The sequence below is a fragment of the Rhinolophus hipposideros genome, assembly GCF_964194185.1.
Source record: "Rhinolophus hipposideros genome assembly, chromosome: 20".
In the NCBI taxonomy this organism is placed as follows: Eukaryota; Metazoa; Chordata; class Mammalia; order Chiroptera; family Rhinolophidae; genus Rhinolophus; species Rhinolophus hipposideros.
Window position 1 is genome coordinate 39,463,263 of NC_138066.1, and position 21,457 is coordinate 39,484,719.

At 40.7% G+C, this 21,457-nt stretch overlaps 1 protein-coding gene across 3 annotated transcripts in view; it reads right to left on the bottom strand.

Moving 5' to 3' along the window:
* KANSL1 (KAT8 regulatory NSL complex subunit 1) overlaps positions 1-21,457 on the bottom strand; it is a 157,767-nt gene that overhangs the window by 2,699 nt on the left and 133,611 nt on the right. For 2 of the 3 annotated variants that reach the window (XM_081028406.1, XM_081028405.1), the window contains 5 exons: positions 12,439-12,610; positions 5,188-5,370; positions 4,525-4,713; positions 4,062-4,210; positions 529-650 (listed from right to left, as the gene is read on the bottom strand). In XM_081028406.1, coding sequence (XP_080884532.1) covers positions 529-650; positions 4,062-4,210; positions 4,525-4,713; positions 5,188-5,370; positions 12,439-12,610 — 815 coding nt within the window. The remainder of the gene's footprint in view (positions 1-528; positions 651-4,061; positions 4,211-4,524; positions 4,714-5,187; positions 5,371-12,438; positions 12,611-21,457) is intronic. The other variant, XM_081028407.1, reaches the window with a different exon arrangement.

A 21,457-nucleotide genomic window follows, 5' to 3' on the forward strand; every position in this document is an offset into this window, starting at 1 on the left:
TGCAGTGCAGGCCCTGCCCTCCCTCGCCCTGGAGGCCTGAGTGGCCCCCATCAAATATCCACAAGGGCCAGCAGCAGGGGAGCAGGCCTGGACACTGCGACGCACTCGGGCTCAGGAGCCTGTCTCAAGGGGGCCACCGCTGCTGCGCATGAGCTCAGTGCTGCCACATGGGAACGCACACGCAGAGCTGCCCATTCTTCTGATTTGTCAACAGAAGTTGGAAATAAAGAATTCAAATCCTGCTCTCATGCTGCCAGAAAATTCAGTACTTTAAAACACACCGCGCCACTGTCTACAGCCAGCTTGTGGCCTGTGGTTTGGTGGCTGCTCATACAACGAGAAGGGGCAGAAACACAAAGAGAAATAATTTCATCTCTACCAGGTAGGACTTTCTCTTAAAGAGAAGACAAAACCCAAGGCCCGTGCTGTCGTAGGCGTCGTAGGACCCAAAGTTCAGTGACAAGAGAAGTCAGAAAAAAGGCACTAACAGGAAGAACAGGGACAGGAGCCAATTATTTGGGCCTCTACCTGGGAGTAAGGATTTCCTTGTATTGCAGTTTCTCTACCCGGGTTGTTGCAGCAACAGACATGGGGATGACAATGTTGTTAATATCGAATGAGCTCTCTCCCCTTCTCCTCCGTATTGGCTGCTGTAAGACAAAGGTAAGTTTAAAGGGGAGGCACAATTCTCCAAACATCAAAGCACACACCTGAGACTTAAAACAGGATTGCCAATAACCAGGCAGCTGGGTCCGTAAGTGGGGGCTGGGCGGCAGCAGCTTGTACCCAGAGAGGGTCTCCCACAAGAGGCCACCAGGAGAAGTACTGGGTGGTCCTGAGTATCTCCCCGCAAAGTCTCACTGCACACCCTCTCCCTTCAAGGGCTCACATAAAAACAGACATTTGTTGAATTTCACAGGGATGGGTATCTGGCGCCTTGAGTCAATTGTTGTGATTCTTACTCCTGCATACACATATTTACTACCCCTCCCGTTTCCCCCTTTTATCCCTGTCTATGACTTAAACCCATAGTGGCTCCTAAGGGCAATGGTTAAGCCTGTCGGTGACTGTTCAAGTTATAAAGATGATTTCCCTTATCCTGAAAGATGACACAGACTAAGTCCAGCTCAATAGATCGTCTAACCTTGGTTGTCATGAAAGCGCCTCCTTCTCGTAGATCTGAACTCTTCAGCTAAATCTGTACCCACCATCTGCTCAGCCTCTATGTGACTTCCCTTCTTTCTGTCTATTATTCTTGGGGAAAGAGAGCTTTTTGGCTGTAACAATGGAGATGAGTGCAGGGAGACTGAAGAAAAGGACCAAGCTTTATAGCTCACACTCCTGGAGAAAGTAGATTCACTTCTATAGGCAAGTGAGAAGATAAAACTCTTGGGAAAGAAGACTAGCAAGGATCCAATATCAGAGGAGGTGGGCATCTAGAATAGCTCGGAGATAAAAGGAGGAATAAAGCAGGGAGCCAAAGGGCTTGGTTCCTTAGATGGAGGAAAAAGTCCCCTGGCTGCTTGAGCCCTGATAGCAAACTCCCTACCCTAACACAGAGACTGGCAACTGAGCTGTGAGGGGCCAGAGGGAAACAGTGGGATGACAAACATGCTGCCATGGTAACAATACAGCTGGGAATACCCTATGAGGCTGCATTCAAACCCAAACCAAAGTGTGGTAGGCACAGAGGGAAGGGGTCAGCGAAGGAAGATGAGGAAGAGGTTATACCCTACAAATAACCACTCTGCTCTGTTCCTGGAGGGCGATGCAGAATTGATTCATCCCATCATTTCAGGACATTCTCAGAGAATGTTGAAAGGCAGCAAGCGCTTCCTGGGCCAGGATTTTCACTACCGTCAACTATGACTTCAGGTTAGTCAATTTCCTTCTCTATCAAATGAGAATAGATTGTCCTTGACCTCACAAATTTAGGCTAACTGGTTAAACAAAATGGTTGAAGAGATTTCTGCAAAGCCTGCCTGGCGAGTTTTGCAGCTGAGGATCAGCGATCTCATACCCAAAGGCCTCTGTCACACCTCTGTTGAAATGATGTGTTCCACTACAAGAGGTGTACCTTTAGGAAGCCGCAAGAGACAGCTTTCCCTATACCTTAATCAAGAATGAATGGGACTTTGTATACCTGAAATTAATAATAATAAAAAAGAATGAATGGGAAACGGCTGGCAGAAACAGGTCTGATTTCCCCTGAATCTCCTCGGGCCTGCTGTAGGACCCTGGAGGGGACAAGGCAGGGTGGGTGGTGGGGCTGCTTACTGGCTCGAGCACTCGGCCTCCACCTAGACCCCCACTTCACCAGGTACTCATTTGTTCTAATGTATCTACACTCTCCTGCTTAGACTCAGGTGGAGAGCAGATAATGGGAATGGAAGGTGGTCGCCAAACCTGGTTGCACATCAGAAGCAAGGTGAGGAGGGAGTGCTTTAAAATAAAAAAGTTCTTGAACACCCCACTTCTGATTATCAAATTGGAATCTTCAGGGTTTCTTAAGCCATTGAGGTGATTCTGACGCATCCCTGGTCATTTGTGAAGCACCCCCCTCCCCACTACCTTTTTACACATCTGGCCTTTCACTCTTACTATTAAATAAATCCAGATTCTTTGAAAAAAATTGGGAGTGAGAGTTTTAAGGGTCAATGTAGTGCTATACACAGAGTTTGTCCTCAGTAAATAATAAATCAAACTTTCAAACGACCCAGGCCTAAGTTAACATTCTCCAGACACGGGAGGGTTGGCAGGTGAGAACATACTGAAGTCTCACCAAGTCCTGGATCTCAGTTCACATTTTTCTATCAGAATTAGACTCTCTTTGAAATCCTCACCCGAGACCCTTTGCTGATGGGTAACTGAGTTTATGATAGATACCACACACCTATCTAGACACACTATGTGTGTGTGGGAAGTGAAAAGGGGGAGGAACAAGGGGTCATTTAAAGATTGTCTGATTTTTAAGAGCAAAGACAGAACAATGTGAATTCCTACCGGATCACAGGAGCCTACAGAGTACATTTTGTCGGCTCCTGATGTCAGCTCTGAAGGGGTTTCAAACACCTGCGGATGTCGCCTCGACAATGCCCCACCCTGTGGCCTCCCTACACTGTGCAGGTGATGACGGGAAGAGAGCCTGCTCTGCAGTCAAGACTACCTGGGCTTGACTCACGATTATAACCCACACAAGTCACCTTGCGTTATACAATTTCCTTAACCTTGGAAAGCCTGTTTCCCTGCCTACAAAGTGGAAATCCTTACCACCACCTACACCGCAAAGGGCATTACAGGATTCAGACAACAGTAACGCACAGAGCTGCAGCATTTTATTACTGTTACTAGTATTACAGTTACTGCATAAAGGACCTGTTAGTGGGCACAGAGCAGCTACAGACATGTGTTCGAGGAGGCACACCTCAAGGAATTGAACTATCAGAACAAAAGGACCAAGAATGCGTGCCTGGAATGGCTGTGCGAACAGCTTTCTGGATAAAGTGGTACTTGTGAAGCCATATGAGCGCAGTCCACTTAGTACTGCCAGGGTGGCCGGCGGGGTCTGTAGTTCTGCTCTGCGCACCTCCCTGCCCTTCCGGAGCTTGAATACCCATGTTTATTCTCAGTACTCTAGCCCCAGTCACCAGTAGAGTACAAACAAGGAACTCAAATGTCTGTCTGTAATCCCCATTGTATCTCTCCTCTACCCCTCATCTCAGCTTCCTTTGTAGACCATCAGGCTTAGAGCCCTGGGACTGCTGAGGCCTGGGAGAAACTGAGTCCCATGCATCGTGAACAGTCACAGGTCACCTAAGAGTCTGTGCCCGCATCAGGCTTTCTACGGATGGACCAGCATACATGGACCCATCTCTATTTTGGAAAACAACAGGAAGTCAAATACCACCCCTCTGATTTAAAAATGACACACAACCGTGAAAAGTTGAGTCCCCATGACTGCCCTGGGCCTCTTAGTCCCCTCCTTCCATTGTCCCCCAGAGACATGTAAATGAGCTCTAACTGCAGAGGGGCTGTCCGGCCACCTCCATGCAGGTACTTACAGATGTGCTGGCTGTAACCTGCGGGCTAGAGCTGGTGGGAGCAGAGGTGTCTGACGAGGTGGAGAGCTGTCGCACCAACGGGCTGTGTGGTGGATGGTGGGCGGCTGCCAGGTAGCTCGAACTGCTCAGGTCTGTGTGATGCTTCAACACTGCAGAAGCCAACAGAAAACAGACTATGCGGCTACCCCACCAGCTCTGCTTTGAGCACAAGCGAGGAATGCCAGCGATACACAGCAAAGGCAAAAATGACTTCTGAGCCCAGAGGATAAAAGGGGGAAGCAATCTGCTTGGGGGGAAGCAGTACTGCAGGAAGAAGTGGCCTGCATTGAGAAGCAGTAGGGTCCTTCTACTCTGCCTTCCTAGAGTGAAGGACAAAGCTGGGGGCAATTAAGAGAAGCCCAGGCTGCCCCAGAAAGCCCTGAGCAAGTGCAAATGCAGGTAGAGGTGCCGGGCCTGGCCCTACCTTCACTTCTCTCTGATGAATGGTCTCGCAATCTCATTTTGCTGTGGTTTGGGTCATGCACAGGTGGCGGTGGGTTGAGCAAGCGCTCTGCTTTGGGCGCTGTCACTCGCTCCACCATAGGCACGGCCCCCACATCGTCTAAGTGCTGCCTGTGGGTCCTGTCAGGCCGGGTTTGGTGATGGGACAGCTCTGAAGAGGGGAACAGAAAAAGAGCTGTGAAATATCTTCTCTCAAACTTTTATTTGAGTTCTGAGCTCTTGAGTTCTCTCTAGAACAATGATAGACATCCAGGGCAGCGGGAAGTCCTGTGGGACTGAAGTTTCTAGCAAACAGCACCATGGCCAGGGAGCCCACGGGGGCCTCTACCAAAGAAACATGACACTAGGCTGCAGAAAACAGCCTGCCCACAGATGGACCGGATGCCATGCCACTGCTGGCTCTCCACTGAGCATTCGGGTCTTGCCCCAAGGTGCACGTATGGTGTCTAGAATAGCTTTCCAAGTCCATCCCAGAGAATCCAAGACAAGCAGAAGTAGACTGTGAGCTGATACGGATCAGTCAATTCCCAACCCTGACATACTACCATAGCAAACCAGTAAGTACCTTGAGGTATGAAAGGATCAGAACAATAACTGGAGGACTCCCTTGTCCTCTGAAACTTACTGGCTGTTGTTAGGAAGGAGTTGACCAACTTGTGCCTGTCTTTACGAGTTGGATCTGGCAGACTGCCTGGCATGGGTGCTCTGTGCTTAAGTGAAAACTTTTTGGGAGGTTTGATTTTGTCAAAAGGTTTGTTCTGCCACTGAGATTTCAGCATGCTCTGGAAGTGCAGGCTTGTGGGGACATCTGTAAGACACAAAACACGACAGGTTAGTTCAAACACCTGGCCTCTGTGCTCCTCTCTTACCAAGTGAGGCGAGTTCCCCAGGAGCACCGGCTCGCCAGTGGGCAATACCTACATTACACCCTTCTTTTATTTGCCCAGTGGCACGATGACCTGGCAGGGCAGGCACTGAATTTCACTGAAATTCATTTTTCTATTCACTTTTGCCTTTTATTTTTCAAATTCAACACCAAAACGAAACACATCTAAAATACCTTTTGTTAGACTGATGGAGTTTTCTTTGTTCATGTATTCTGCTAAGTTTGTTAATTTTATTGGTCTGAAAGATTGATAAACATCCTGCTTTTATTCCTTTAGAGACTAAAACGTTTAAGTCTACTTCTCTCAATAGTTAATCGGGATACATTCATTCAATAGCCACTTACTGTCTACTGCGTGTCAAGCACTGTACTGAATACTACATCTTCCCCCCGCCCCGAGTAAGAATTATACCATTCCTTCCCATTTCTTCCCCCATAGCCCCACCACCTCCCATCTTGAGATTATCTAGGTCTTTTGGCTGATAAATTAATCTTCACTATCACAAACCACGAAAATGACCTTTTAGACTTGATTGTTAACTTTCACTTAATGTTCAGATTCTTTTTCCCATTTTCTTAGTTTTATTTTTTATTTTCCTAAGAATGTGTCCTTGAGCAATTTCTTTAAAAAAGCATTTCTAGATTAAAACCATTTTTCTCTCAGACTTTTAAAGCTTTACTCCATTGTATTCTAACATCCAGTGTTGCAGATAAAACAGAACATGATTCTTATCCGCTTGCAGGTTGACTGTTTTCTTCTTTTAAGTGTTTGGGAAAACAAACACATACACAAAAAAGCTTGTTGTGGTATAAAACTAATAGCTTCTGCCATCAATATTGAGTCAATCCATAAATGGTATGTCTGCGCAGTTTTAAGTTTTCTTTAATTTTCACTCAGCAGTGTTTGTCAGTTTTCATTCTACAGGTTATATTCATATTTTTTAAGTTTATTCTTAACTACTTCATGCTTTTTGATAGTGTTTTTTTAAATTTCAATTTATAATTATACTTGTTCACTGTTTGTGTATAGAAATACACTAATTTTTTTATATGTTGACTTTATATCCTGTGATCTTGTTGAAGTCATTACTAATTTTTTTGTTGCTGTGGATACGTAATATTTTCCACATATACAAGTATGTCATCTATAAATAGAGGCTGTTTTACTGCCTTTCAATCTGTATACCTTCCACTTCTATTTCTTGCCCTACTATTCTGGCTAGAAGAACCTCTAGTGGCGATCTGAAACTTAGATTTTCCTTTTTATATAGTCTCAATCTTCTGAAATTTCACCACCATGGATGTAAGTGTGGGTCTTTTTTCAGGGTTCTGAAAAGCTTTCCAAGGTTCTTTTAAATCTAAAGACTTGCACATTTCTCTTTAACTTCCAGTTCCTCCTGGGAATCTAACCACCTGGGCACACTCAAGAAGTCCATACCCACTACTGCAGAGTAGAATGGACCACCAATGCTTGATGGGAGTAGGCACTGGTGGGGTAGGAGGAGGACAGCAGAGGAAAATCCAACCTCGTTCTTCCAAAACGAGTCCAAATTCATCACCCAGACAAACGACCAGGTCCCATCCCTACTTCTCTGTGTCCTTTTTCATTGGGGGCGAAGAACCTCCTGGTAATAGATCCTACCCCAGAAGAGTTTACTCCTGCATATGCTTTGGCCTATTTTTTTCTAGTTTTATTTCTCCACAGTTATCCATTCTATTTTTCCACCTTTCAAAAATCATTAAACTCTAGTCACTGATGGCATGCCTTTTTTCAGAAAGATTACAGATTTATTCTACTTAACATATTTTCTAAACATGCATGGGGTTTTGGCTGCCAGGGAGGATAGAGGATGTGCTCAATTTGAACTTAGGAGTGGGGCAGAGAAGAGAGGGCAGAAATGAACATTTGCTGAACCTGTTACTATGTAGCTGGCATTGTATGTGTATATCATCATGTGTGTATCACTTACTCTTCATAACAATTCCATGATGGAAGCATCAAACAGGTTCAGAGAGGTGAATTAGCAGTCCGAGGTTACATAGCTTGGTAACAACAAACATTCAAACTCAGGTTTGTATAACACTAAAGCCCATACACACACCACGAGGTTATTCTTTGGCCCAGAGAATAGAGAGGTTTGATTTGCAGGTAGAATTGATGTTTCTCAAATTATTCCCAAGGAACTGGAGAGTACAGTGTATTTTTCAAGGGAGTTCTGCAGTTCACAAAAATTTAAACACTTTTGAAAAAATTTCCCACAACTATTGTTTTCTACACTTGTAACAAATTCACTTATCCCGATTTAAAAAATAAATGTCAGCATTCAGCAACCTCGAAGGTGGGGAGTTCCCAGCCAGGCCAAGAACGCCAGATCTCATGGGGCTCCCAGCCCTTCGATCCCTCCCCGCAAGTCTCTTAATAAAACGATATGCTACCCCCGCAAAGCCAAATGTTAAAAAGCAAAGTATTTCCTAGTCATCAGTAATTGAGAATTGAGTTTAGAGGTATTAATGGTCAAAATTCTTTGCTCTAATTTGGAGTGTTTGGGGAAAAGGAAGTGTAGGAAATAAAGCATTGTCTAGAGGCAGTCTGAAAGCTGGGCTTAGCTGGAATGTATAAAGAAGGCTTAAGAAAGCGGAGCACACTTCCTCAATATTCTAGGACACACCTTTGTCACCAGAAGAGTTATTCCCAACTTGGCAAAGGCTATCTAACACGACTACAAAAGCAAAGTGATTTCATTTTTTCCTTTATTTAACCCCCATCATTGCTGTCTCAAACCTGAAAATTAAACCTGGGGAAAAAGGCAATAGTGGAAATAGCAACAGACTGGAGGTAAGTAGGCCTGGATTCAGATCCCAGGTCCATCACTGAGAAGGGGGAGAAAACAAGTCATTCAGCTGGGCTGTAATGTCTTCATCTGCAAGATGAATGAGGCAGCAGGCCTAGATCAGGGCTGGTAACATCCTAGCACACATCCCCCTAGTTCTCCCCCTTCTGTGTCTGCTGCAGACACAGGCTAAGCAATCACCATACTCTTTTCTGTTAGACCCCAAGACCTTAGACTCTTATCAAAAAATTAACTAAATCCAGATAGCCACTATCAATCAATTTGAGTAAGCACAAGAGAGGACATTCCTGGAGCAGTTAGGGATAATACTCTGTTTAAGGGACTTAGACTGCTATACTTTGCTGGAAGTTTGCTGTGTTTTGACTGCTTTCATATTAAGAGTGAACTCAGTAAAATCCCTCCGTTCAGTGAACAAAAACATTTCTTAGGTGAACTCATGCTCTGGGTAAATAATAACACCTAGGATCCACATAAAACTAAAACTCTGAAATAGACTATATGTAGAGAAGCTGAAAGTAAGCAAAGAAGGGATATGAAACGGAAGAGAACACGACAGGGACCCACTCAGCTGGCAGACGCCACACATTCCAGACCTTCACAGGCACTAAGTGCTGAAGTGCTAGTACCAGAGAAGAGGGCGCAGGTCCTGATTAGCTCAGTGACAGACAGGGAAACAAAAGTGATTAGTAACATCTCAAATTACTACTTCCGGGAATAAAATGAAAAGGCCTTAACTCAAAGCTCACCAGGGTCTGGCATTCCATGATTCACTTCACTGTTTTGCTCAGTATACTTTCTACCATTTTCTCAAACACACTTCCTTGGGGTGTTTTGTAATGTTCAACTCCTCCTCCTGCTGGCAAGTTGAGGTAGCCTAGCGTTACTGCTAGTTGTTTTGGCAAGCTTTCTCAACACAGCACAGATCTTCACGGCCAGCAGGGGGTGCTCTTACTAAACCCAACGCGCAGTTAACATTCCTTTCCCCCAAGGTTATCCACCCTCTACTTTTCAAGCTAAGGATTAACCTGGCTTGATTAAATGAGATGATAAGGAAACAAGCCCCTCCTCCTGGAGTACTGAAGGGTTAGGGTTATGCCCTAATGCCTCCACCTTCCAGCCTGGTTTCCAGATCTTCAAACTGTATCCACACTTAATGGGCGTGGCTGAGGTGTGGTTAAGATGGGGGAGACAGAACTCTAGGATTAAGAGTTAGTTCACCTCCTAACAAACTACACAAACTGGTTAGGAAACATTAGTAAAACTCTACTTGAAAATTAAAAACTGGAAATCCTGCCATCTTTAAATATCTTCTAGAGAAGAGACGCAAAAGAGTGGCTCAGAGGTCAAGTCTGGTACACATGCTAGACCCACACAGTATCATGCTAGCCACCAGTCTTCACTGCTACTAATTATTCTACACAATAATACATGGGGAATCTCAATACTTCAGGAGCGGCTATTCACACAGAATGACTATGGATGACGCCTCATCAGAATCAGAATATAACTAGAGGCTGCAGTATTCTTTGTTTAAATATGAGACCATACAATTCAAAACTGTAATCCTGAGAGAGTAACCCAAGAAACGTTCCTTAGTCTTCCTGGTGGCTCTGTCTGCAGCACAGGTCTGGAAATGGGTAGAAACCTGACTCAATAATCTGGCTGGGAAGGAACATGGAATAGAATAAAACAAAGGACAGGCATCAGATGACCTGGGTTTGTATTTTACAGCCATGCATACTCATTAGCCATTTATCCTGAGGTAAACCAGGACTCTTTAAAGCCTGTTTCTTGATTTGTAAAACTGATGCAACACCACAAGATTACTGAGAGAAGCTAATGAGAGAAGCAAATGAGACAAGTATGAGAAAAATGCTTTGTAAATCATAAAATGCTGTACAAATAATTGTTATATGGGGCCGGCCTGGTGGCTCAGGTGGTTGGAGCACCGTGCTCCTAACACCGAGGGCTGCCGGTTCGATTCCCACGTGGGCCAGTAAGTTGTGTCCTCTACAGCTAAGATGCTGAATGTCGGTGTGAGCATTTGTGAGCCACTGTGAACGGCAGACCGGCGACCGACTGCCTCAGCCGGGGGAAGCGCAAGGCTCGTAACACCAGCATGGGCCAGGGAGCTGTGTCCTACACAACTAGACTGAGAAACAACAGTTTGAAATGCAGTGTGTGTGTGTGTGTGTTGGGGGGGTAGGAGGAAGAAAGGGGAGGGAAATAAAAATAATTGTTATATGAGCTAGAGAAGGTAGTAGTCAATGACTCTGAAATCTGAAGCAGAGGAAAATTTGTTTTCCATTCATTATTTACTGCTGCACCACTCCTGACCTAAACCCGCCAAGCTTGCTATCCATATGCTCCTCAAGTTTTCTAAATATTTCTATTCTTACTAGAAGTCACGTGGCAGCAAGAATATTATACCATGCTTTCTTTAGACAAGGAAGTTTTGATAACAAGGTAAGTAGTAGGATTTAGGTGGCCAAGAAAGAATTCAATCATTTAAAGAACAGATAAAGAAAAGAGGATTGTCTAGTAGGATAGATCATCAGTAATAATTGTTTTTATAATTAAAGTTTTACTGGAACACAGCCATGCCCATTTGTTCACATAATGTCTATGGCTGCTTTTGTGCTACAATGGCAGAGTTGCAACAGAGACTAATAGACATAGATAGTATGGCCCGCAAAATCCAAACTTCTGAGCACCTGTCCCTCTAAGAAAGAGTTTTTAACACCACTCATGCTGAAAACTGCCCCCCAAACTACCACGTAAGTCTTACATCCCACATTATCCTCATTTCTCCGACGCCGGTGTCAGTTTTCCTCCCTTCAAGTACTCCTATCTCAGTTATCCTTTCAAAACCTTGTAGAGCCGATCTGTAAGGTTTTACAAAGGACAGAACAGGAAGAAAAACATGGTTCCTTACTCTCTGGAAGCTTAAAATTTAAGTAATGGTTAAGTCCATAAACAGCCATAACATGTAAAATACCATAGCAAGTGGAAAGGAAATGCTTATCACATTCTACATTCTGGAGGTTGAAACTAGCTAGATCATAAGATTATTTGAAAATCAATGAAACCAATCCAGATTATGAAAGCACTGGCTTCCTATAGTCTGTATCCAGAGCAGTGGTTTCAACATATTTTTGCTCATGGACCCCCTACCGTAAGAAATGTAATTAAAAAAAACACCATAAACTCAGACAGTTGTAGAGGTTGTATTTTCTAGACTACTACATATGCTTTACAAACATTTTTATCAACATTTTGGCATGTAAATACATTGGGCTTGATTAACAAGAAAAATCTTTCTTTTAAATCTACTTAGTTGATTAGACTTTAGTCAGAGTAAAGTCTACCTTCAGTTATTCTCTTAATATTTACTCTAAGATGACAGACAAGGCAGACAATCTAAATAAAATACGGCATATCCATCTTCATTAATGTTTTAAATTCTATTTTACTTAACTCCCATGGGGTTCTCCTTTTCAGGAGCCATGAACTCTTGGAAACCATCCCTTTGTTTGGTCTCTATTGCCTAAGGTTTTTATACTGTCGGGCAAGACCCACACTGAGACTCAATATGGGCAAGAAGACTTTCTTTTGTGAAACGGGAGAAAAGCAATTATGAAAAAAAGAGGGAAAAGGGAAAATTGGCAGTCACAGAGGCTTATGATTAATTTTATTTGGAAAAATGGCAATGCTAACATTGAGGACCTATGCTTACGTACACCTTGGAATGCTGTCATGTAACCACAGTAAAACATACACTCCCGATATGAAGACATTCTCCCAGAACACTGCTGCCCATCATAGGGCACACAGACAATACATTTTTAAAGACATGTTGGGGTCTAATGGACCAAGTTGCTTGTGGCTGGAGGCAACTGTCCCTAGGCCCCACCTAACCACTTGAAGGGTTAGGCAGAAATCTCTTAGCAAGTTACAATCTTTTAGTGGCACATTCTGGTCTGATGATCTGTTGCAATTTACAAAGTCTAAGAGAAGACTGTTGACAAAGTGATGCCTTCATAGTAATGGGCTGTATCAGGATCTTGGCTAACTTGCTTTCACTTTCAACCCTTTAAGCCTCATTTATTTGGACTTCATATTTTGTGGCCTTTCTTACCATCTGGAAATGCCAGAACTGGATGAACACAAGAATCCAACTGGGAAAGGCGTTCCAACAGCGGGGCTTCGTAGTGGATTTCTGGAGGCATGGTGATGGCGCTGCCAGAGCCACACAGCGCGCAGGAGGGATTCACATCACAGCCAGAGCGCACCGAGCTATTCCGGTGAACCTGCAAAAAACCAGACAAAACTGACAATTCAGTGTCTGATAAAAACCCAGCTCCCCACTCATTATCCCAAAGATTCAAAAGGCCCTTTCTAAATATGCCACTACTAACAGAAAGTTTGATTAGTTTGTTAAAAGACTTCCATTTCTCCAACACACTACACCTTCAAAATAATTAAGTACATTGCTGCTTCTTCAATGATGAAATCCAGCTACTTGAAGCCTTCAGTGCTTACCTAGGTATCAAACTTGTGATACGTGAAAGCTACTGAAACTGCTTTCTGAGAACACTTTACAAAACCTGCATGTTTCCACAATCTTCATGGTTTTCAACCATCTGCTAAGATGAATACTTGGCTCCTGATTCCCTGGTGGGACATGACTTGCTCTCTCCAGCAACTTCACCCACCCAACCACACCTCTCCCGTGCTTTTCACACCTCCTTCTAAAAAGACTTTCAGGTGGTCTCAAACAAGGTGGCAAGCCTTCCTGAACCCCACGGAACTCAGCAGCTACTCTTTAGAACAAGACGGGCATTTGCCAAATCATGACCCATACAAAGCCATTTAAGCAGCGTGCAGTCCTAGAAGAGAGGACTTGCCTGCAGAAAGGCCTTACAAGAAGGGATGCCAGGAGCAAGGCAGTATCGTAACAAAACAAGAGGGTAGCATCAAAACTCTGCTGGCAAACACTCGAACAACTGCGAGAGCTGCACTTACTAGGTTGGTGCAAAAGTAATTGTGGTTTTTGCAATTATTTCTAACCTTTTAAACCGCAATTACTTTTGCACCAACCTAATAATTTTAGCACAGACATCTCTTGAAAGCTGTTTGTTTTTACGGTCATGTATAAAAGCAAGATAAGGAGAAAGATAAATATGAGAACAATATCAGCATTCCCCAAATACCTACTTCTTACAACCACATACAGGGGTGGTAGCATGCCAAGGTCGTGAAGGTTAGTTGTATGACCTTTGGTAAGTTATATGACCTCCTCAAACGTACTCACCTATTAACAAAGGCCCTGTAATGTCCATTTCATGGCTTGAGGAAAGGTAGTATCATTGCATAAACTGTTCACATGCCACACAAATGCTAGCTACATTAGTGTACGAGAAGCTTTCTCTCCAATGGCACCACTGCCACTTCGTTGTGAGGGCTGTGTCTATAGGAAGGTGCAGCACCCCTGGTCTCTACCTGTGGTGCAAGCAGCCCCCCCACCCCACCCCGTGACAACCAAAAAGGACTACAGACATTGCCAAATGTTTCCTGGGAGGGTAAAATCGTTGAGAACCACAGGGCTCAAATTATGGTCATGCCTCCTAGAAAAATTCAAACCACAGGCTTCCACTAAATTTTAATGGTGAGAAATAAAAGTTCTCAAGACTACTGCAGTCAAGGCGAAAGGACTCAAGAGCAAGCCTGAACAGGGTTCAACTAATCAAAGATGACTATTTGAACATCAAAAAGAATTTCAATGGCTTAAATAAAATAACTCACACATGTTTAAATCATAATGGCTTCATAATCACAATACTCCCTCCTCCACTAAAGACTTCATTAATCACCCTTAGAAGATAGTAGGAAACCAATTTATTTTGAAAATTAATAGACAAAAGGAAACAAACACTATTCATGCCTTTTTTCTGTACAAACTATACTTTAGGTAAGCCAATAGTTGAAAGGGCAATTTTTTTTGTTTTTTATAGACACAGCCTAGCTGGTAAAACAGAAACGATCCAAGTAAAATATCCTCATTCTTCAACTCCTAATGAAAATAATGGGTCCAGGCAATGACCACTAGTAGTTAAAAACACAAAAAGAGAGACAAGGTATTATGTGTCTTCTGGTGCAAATTCTCGAGACTCCTTTTGTTTTCTTGACAAAGCTCAAAACGAAATGTGTTAAAGTCTCTATATTCAGCTACCAGTTTTCAGGAAATGCAGAAGACAGAGGAACATCACTGACTTTTAATGCACTAAAAATAATGCAATTAACGAATGGATAACTGCAGCATTGTTTACAATAACCACGATATGGAAGCAACCTACATATCCATCAACAGACGACTGGATAAACCTAGAGAGTATTATGCTAATTGAAGCCAGAGAAAGACAAATACCATATGATATCACTTATATATGGAATCTAAAAAACAAACTAAAAGAACAAACAAAACAGAAACAGACTCATACATACAAAGAAGAAACTTATGGTTGCCAGATGGAAGGGGGGTTAAGCGACTGGGTGAAAAGGGTGAAGGGATTAATTAGTACAAACTGGCAGTTACAAAATCGTCACAGGGATATAATGTACAGCAAAGGGAATATAATCAATAATATTGTATAACTGGTTAGTGTTGGGGGTTTACTAGACTTATCGGGGGTCCTTTGTAAGTTATATAAATGTCTAACCACTAAGTTGTACACCTGACTAATATAATATTGAATGTCAACTGTAAAAAAATAAAAAATTTTAATGAAAGGATAGGAGATAAAATGTGGTAAAATATTAATGGTAAAATCTAGGGGATAAATATACAGCTGAGCTGTTCCCTGTAAAATCATTCAACTTTACCTGTGTTTGAAAATTTCATAATAAAATTTTGGAAAAGAAAACAATGATACCACAGGACTTCTTCCAGCCATGATGGAATAACAGTGATCATATTTATCTTTTAGTTATAAACTGGAAAACTGAACAACACACAGCTTAAGGCGAACATGAGGCAGCCTCTGTGGCAGCCCCAGCATTCCACACGGAGACACACTGCATACTGCACAGCAGCTAGAGAGATTCTCAACAGAGCACAATGGTTTCACTGAGCTGAGGAAAACGAACTCCCAGAGATTGAGGGGCTCAGGTGTCTGAAACTGTGAAGCAGAATTCTCAAGAAGAGGAAGAGGTACAGAAATCTTCATGAGATCCCCTTGAGTATTTGCTCAATACTAAGAAGCCCACCATGGAGAGGGTGAAACTCCATCAGGTCAGGCAAAGAACAAATCAGGAGCTGTGAACTGAATGGTTCCCAGAGTTCACACAGGTGGGAGGATTTTGAACTGTAACCAGCAAAGTGGCATGGAGCACTCAAGAAAGACCCCAGGAGAGGGCAAGAGCAGTATCTGAAGAGATAATGGCCCAGTCTTTGCTAAAACTGATTAAAGACACCAATCCAGACTTAAACTCTGCAAAACCCAAGCAGAATGAAAACACAAAAGAAAATCACATCTAAGCATATCATAAAACTGTTTAAATTACAAAGAAAAAAAGATAAAGAGGAAACCAATAGAATTAGATTTAAAAGACTCACTGGAATGTATGGACTTTACCTGGATCTTCATTCAAACAAACTTAAATAATCAATTTTAGAGAATCTTGGTAATTTGAACAGAATAGTCTTTGATAACAGTTAAGAAATTACCGTTAGAATTAAAAGCATCACTAGTGGCAATAATCATTCACAACCCTGGAGATGGTACTACCCGATTCAATCTTAAAATAGCCTAAACTTTGCAATATACAGAAGCACAATAGTAGACTTTTACTTTGGTAAATATTTCTTAGAAAGTAGATCCCCAAGGAACTAGGGTAGATGATAACAGAAAAGGGAGAGATTTTTAAAATTTATACCAAAATGCTCATGGCTCTCCGTGTGTACATACCAGTGAAACCTAAACTGTGGGATGGGTACACAAACTGCGGCATCCCTCCATATGCAGCATCTAAAATGCCAAGTACTACTGATACTAAGATATGTATATGCAACTTAAAAATCAAAGGTATATGCACACACCAATTAAAACAAATGTAAGTGAATCAATATTGAAAGAAAATGTGAAATCATTTGATCTTTTTAGTTTATTTTTCTAGAAAATTACTGACTGAAAATAAAATGGGATCAATAATTAAGTCAATGTTGCAAAAAAAGTTTCTATATTTTATATTTACTTCAGGAATATTTAAACACATCTAGTCATAATTTAAGAATGAGATTTTAGGAAGTGAAGAATGGTGGGTTCATTTTTAAACTTTTATTGTAGTATTGCCAAGTGTACAAACATCACCTACAAAGAGGTTATAGACCAGAAAGCAGATGTTCTGAAATGTTTCTCTTGGAATTCTAGTAGTTCATAAGCACGCTTAATCAGTATTGCTTTACAAAAGTTCCCTTCTCACATAAGTGGGGAAACAAATGAAAGCTTTTCTTCTTTTTAATAAAAAAAACTTTTTAAAAAGTCTTTAACATCTTTTAAGAATCTTTGAGCAGAGGATATGGCATGAAGTGCTCTCCAAATTGATTCACCCATCACATTACAGTGGTGGCAGACATCTTTGAGTGTTTTCACTACAGTTGACCCTTGAACAACAGGGTTTGAACTGTGCAGGTCCATTTATACGCAGATTTTTTTCAATAAATACAGTACCTTATTTTCTCTTGTAACTTTCTTTCCTCTAGTTTAGTTTATTATAAGAATATATAATACATGTAACATACAAAATATGTTAATCACTGTTTATGTTACCAGTAAGGACTTTGGTCAACAGCAGGCTATTATTAGTAAAGTTTTTGGGGAGTCAAAAGTTATCAGTGAATTTTCAATTGTGCAGGGGGGTCAGTGTCCCTAATCCCCTTGTTGTTCAAGGGTGAACTGAAGTCTGAAATCATGAGTTATTATACCTGCTGATAAATCTTGTTATTTAATGAATTACCAAATAATTTATATTCTAATAACCATTTCAACATACTTGGTTCCCCCATAATCTACATTTCATTTTATGCATTAAAAACTTATTCTCAGGAGTCTACACCATGCCTTTATCACACTGCCAAAGGGTCTATACCTTGAATTAGAGTAAGAAATTCAGAGGTGCAAGAAACAAAGAACCGAAAGTCAAGGCAATGATGAGAAAGTCTTGGTCGACTACCCAGGAAGTGGCAAGAAAGCTTAACACCTACCCTGGGACTTTAGCGGAAAGTCACCTGAGAGAATAAGAAAGTCCAGTCCCAACCCATGTTCAGGTAAGAGGTCCAAATCCATACTACCTATATATGTGCAGGGACTTAAGCTAAAAATTTGCTATTCAAGATTAGCCCACATTCCTGAGGCCTTTTCAGAAGACTGCTTTAAAGACACTTCCACAGTCCAGGAATCGTAAGACTCCTACAGAAAGCATGCTTCCTTCACCCCTGCCACAGATGAGAACACTGTGAAAAGATTACACAAGAATACAGACTGATATGAGGCAGTCAGTAGATGAAAAAATGTGAAGAATTTGTCCTCAACAAGCTAGAAATAGAACAATTTGAAAACAATGTATAAAAATAAGTACATTAAAATTGTTCAAAGAGTTTGTAAAGGAAGGAATGGAAGTCATAAAACAAGAACAGGAAGAAAAAAGGGTGCTTTTAAAAGTAACCACGAACAAAATTTTTTTTCTGAATAAAAAGCACACATTGAAGTAAAAACCCAACTGACAGGTTTAACAGTCAACTGACCACAGCTGGAGAGAAACCTGATGAACAGGAGGAATAGAACAGTCAGAGACAACTACATAGAGTAAACAAGACAAAGACATGAAACTGGAAAACATAAAAAGAAATGAAGAGATATGGAAGAAAGAATAAGATCAGCAATAATCCAATAGATATATTCCATATTTTAAAAAGAAGAGGAGAAAAATTTAAGGAAATTAACGGCTAGAAAATTTTCAAAATTCAAGATAGACAAGAACTCTCAGAATGAAGGTAAATACACATCAAGACCTAAAGTGGCTAAAAACTAGTTCATACCCTAATGTTGTAAAACTTTAACAAGCAAAAAACAAACCCAAAAGTAGGGGGCTGAGTTAGACACAGATAACCTATAAAGAAACATTTAATGGGATATTAGAATTTTCATCAACAATAAATATTGGAAGGCAATGAAATATTGTTAAAGTACTGAATATAAAATTTTACACACAATCAAGACATCAAGAATTGTCAATTTATAACTGTGTGCATTCACAAATATACATACATATGTATACATTCACACACAATATAATTCTGTATGTTTTCAACATATATAGATTGACATTACAATTCATAGACCATTGTTGGAAGGCTACTAAAGAATGTGTTCGGCAAGAAGGATGATGGAGTAGAGCGCAAGAAGCAACCGTGAACAAGAATGGGAAAAGTGTTGGTAAACGTAAGTAAATATGAACTTAAAACTGACTGATTTGGGGGGGATTTAAAAATATGGTAACTAAATAATAAAGATACATTACACATAATGGGAAGGAAAGATTACTTTTAAAAAGAGGCATTCTGAAGTCCTATTGTTCCCAAAGCAGCTAAGACGAAAAGAACATTCAACCAATCCAACAGACAGCAGAAAAGGCATAAAAACAAAGAAAACGTAAGGCTTAAAAAAAACTATGGAAGAAATGATTCCAAATATAATAGTAATCAGAGCAAATGTAAATGGATTTAACTTAACCCTTAAAAACTCACCTAAAACAAATCGACACAGAAAAAGTAAAAAACAGATGGAAAAAGATGTATCCAGCAAGTACTTACCAAGGAAACCTATTTAAACAAAATGATGAAAGGAATAACAAAGAAGAAACGATCATGGACTTGTATGTACCTCACCAGTCAGCTGGAATTATATGAATGTATATTAATTAAAAAAATATATGTGGGTTTGAGGAAATAAGAGATGTTGCTTAACAATACAAACCTGCAACTAGTAGATAAATAAGCTCTGGAAATCTAAGAGACAGTATAGTGATTAAAGACAATACAAGCATATTAGAAACACCAAACATGCTATTTATTATTCTTTTTTCTTATTTCATGTTCCACCACAAAAAGGAAATGATAATTACGTGAAATGATAGAGGTGTTAGGTAAGGCTACAGTGACAATCATATTCTGATATAAATGTGTCAAATCAACATGTTATATACCTTAACATTAACGTTACATTATCAAATATATTTCAAAAACAAACAGAAAGCAGACCAAAGAATACAGAAGTTATGAACACAAGCCCAAGATGAGTTAAATTTAGAACGCTGAAGTCAACAAACAGGATACTGATACACTCACACCCACACAAACATCTTTTTTAAGGAAATGTGGACTATTTACAAAGCTGAACTAAAATTATGTACCCTAACACGAAGATCTAGAAAACACAACAGTAAATTAAAACAAACCAAAACCAAACCAAACCAAACCCCACTAAGTAGAAGATGTACACCATGACGGCATTTACGTAAGTTTTTATATAAACTGTAAACAATACTGCATTTTGCTCATGGATACATATATGGGTAGTAAAACTGTAAGAATCTGAACTGCGAGTATGCGTACCAAATTCATGATAGTAGTTATCTATGAGGAAGGAAGCAGGTAAAGGAGATAATAGACAATAAAAGGAATATTGTTTATCTGTTATTTCCTTTAAAAAAAGTCAAGTAAAAAGGTTTTTAAAAAGTCAAGACATTAATATTTAGGGTGTATGTACATAGGTGTCTGTTACATTAGCGTTCATACTTCACAGGACTAAAAAACATTAGGGGAGGAAGTAGGCAAACCTGGTAAGTTTTCCAATATACTGGGACCTGAAGTTCTTTGTACAATAGATTTAATGGTGCCTAAGAACCTGAAAAATTGACAATGGAAGTAAAGGAAGCTCAACTATTCAGAGCAAAGACATGCTAAGTATGAAAGTTGCTAAAACCCAGGAATTGAATTGGGAATAGGATTCAACTATCCTGAACAGCAGAGACAAGGACACTAGCGGCCTGTGTGCTGAGGAGAGTAATGCCCTCTCCCCAGACCCTGCCCCAAAATGCATGCCCACCCAGAACCTTGTGTAAATAGGGTCTTTATAGATGTAGTTAATTTAACACGAAGTCATCCTGGATTAGGGTGGGCCTTACTTAAATCAGAGGACTTATAAGGCTATGTGAAAATGCAGACACACAGGAAGACCATGTGAAGACTGAGGCAAAGATGGAGTTCAGCCAAGGGATGCGAAGGATTGCTAGGAATCGCTAGAAGCAGGAAGTAGCAAGACACTGAACTCTTTCCTAGAGGCTTCAAAAGCAGCAAGGGCTAACACACCTTAATTTCAGACTTCCAGCCTCCATGTAACTGTGACAGGAAACTAATACAGCCAGCTACAAAATTTTTCCAGTGATACACACAAAGTCTCGATAGATTAAGTGATATTTTAAGAATGATGAGAGGGAAAAAAAAAAAAAAATCAACATTTTTTACAATTACAAGTAGAACACTGCAGAACCAAGAAAGAAAAGAAAGCAAATCTGAGAAATTCAGAAAGAATATTCCCCTGGAAAAACTATCAAATAAATTTGGTCAAACAATTAACAAAACTTTTTGGAATCTCCAACAGAGTAAAAAAGATAACATAGCCACTATTGTAAAGTAACAGGATTAAGATGAAAGGGCAACAAAATGACATAAAAAGGAAACATAAAATCTGAAAAGAAAACAGAAAAGCTTAACCCATGGTAGCAGAATTAAAACCTATATAAGAGGAACTATAGGTCAGAAATGATGATATATAAAATTAAAACAGGATGTGGATGACAAACTCAATTTGTTTTTTTCCTTTGCACTATGGGAGAACTAAGGAAATAAAAAACAAGAGAGAAAAGTAAACAGCTAAGATCTGAATATTTATGTGCAGCCAAACTGTGCCAATCACTTCCTACAGCTAATTTAATATCACAGTTATGTTGGGGAGCAGGTAGTTTAAGAGCTAGATAACAAAGTATGGAAAATAACATCGAGATAATTGGTATACGTAGAGAGGCAATTACAAACTTAA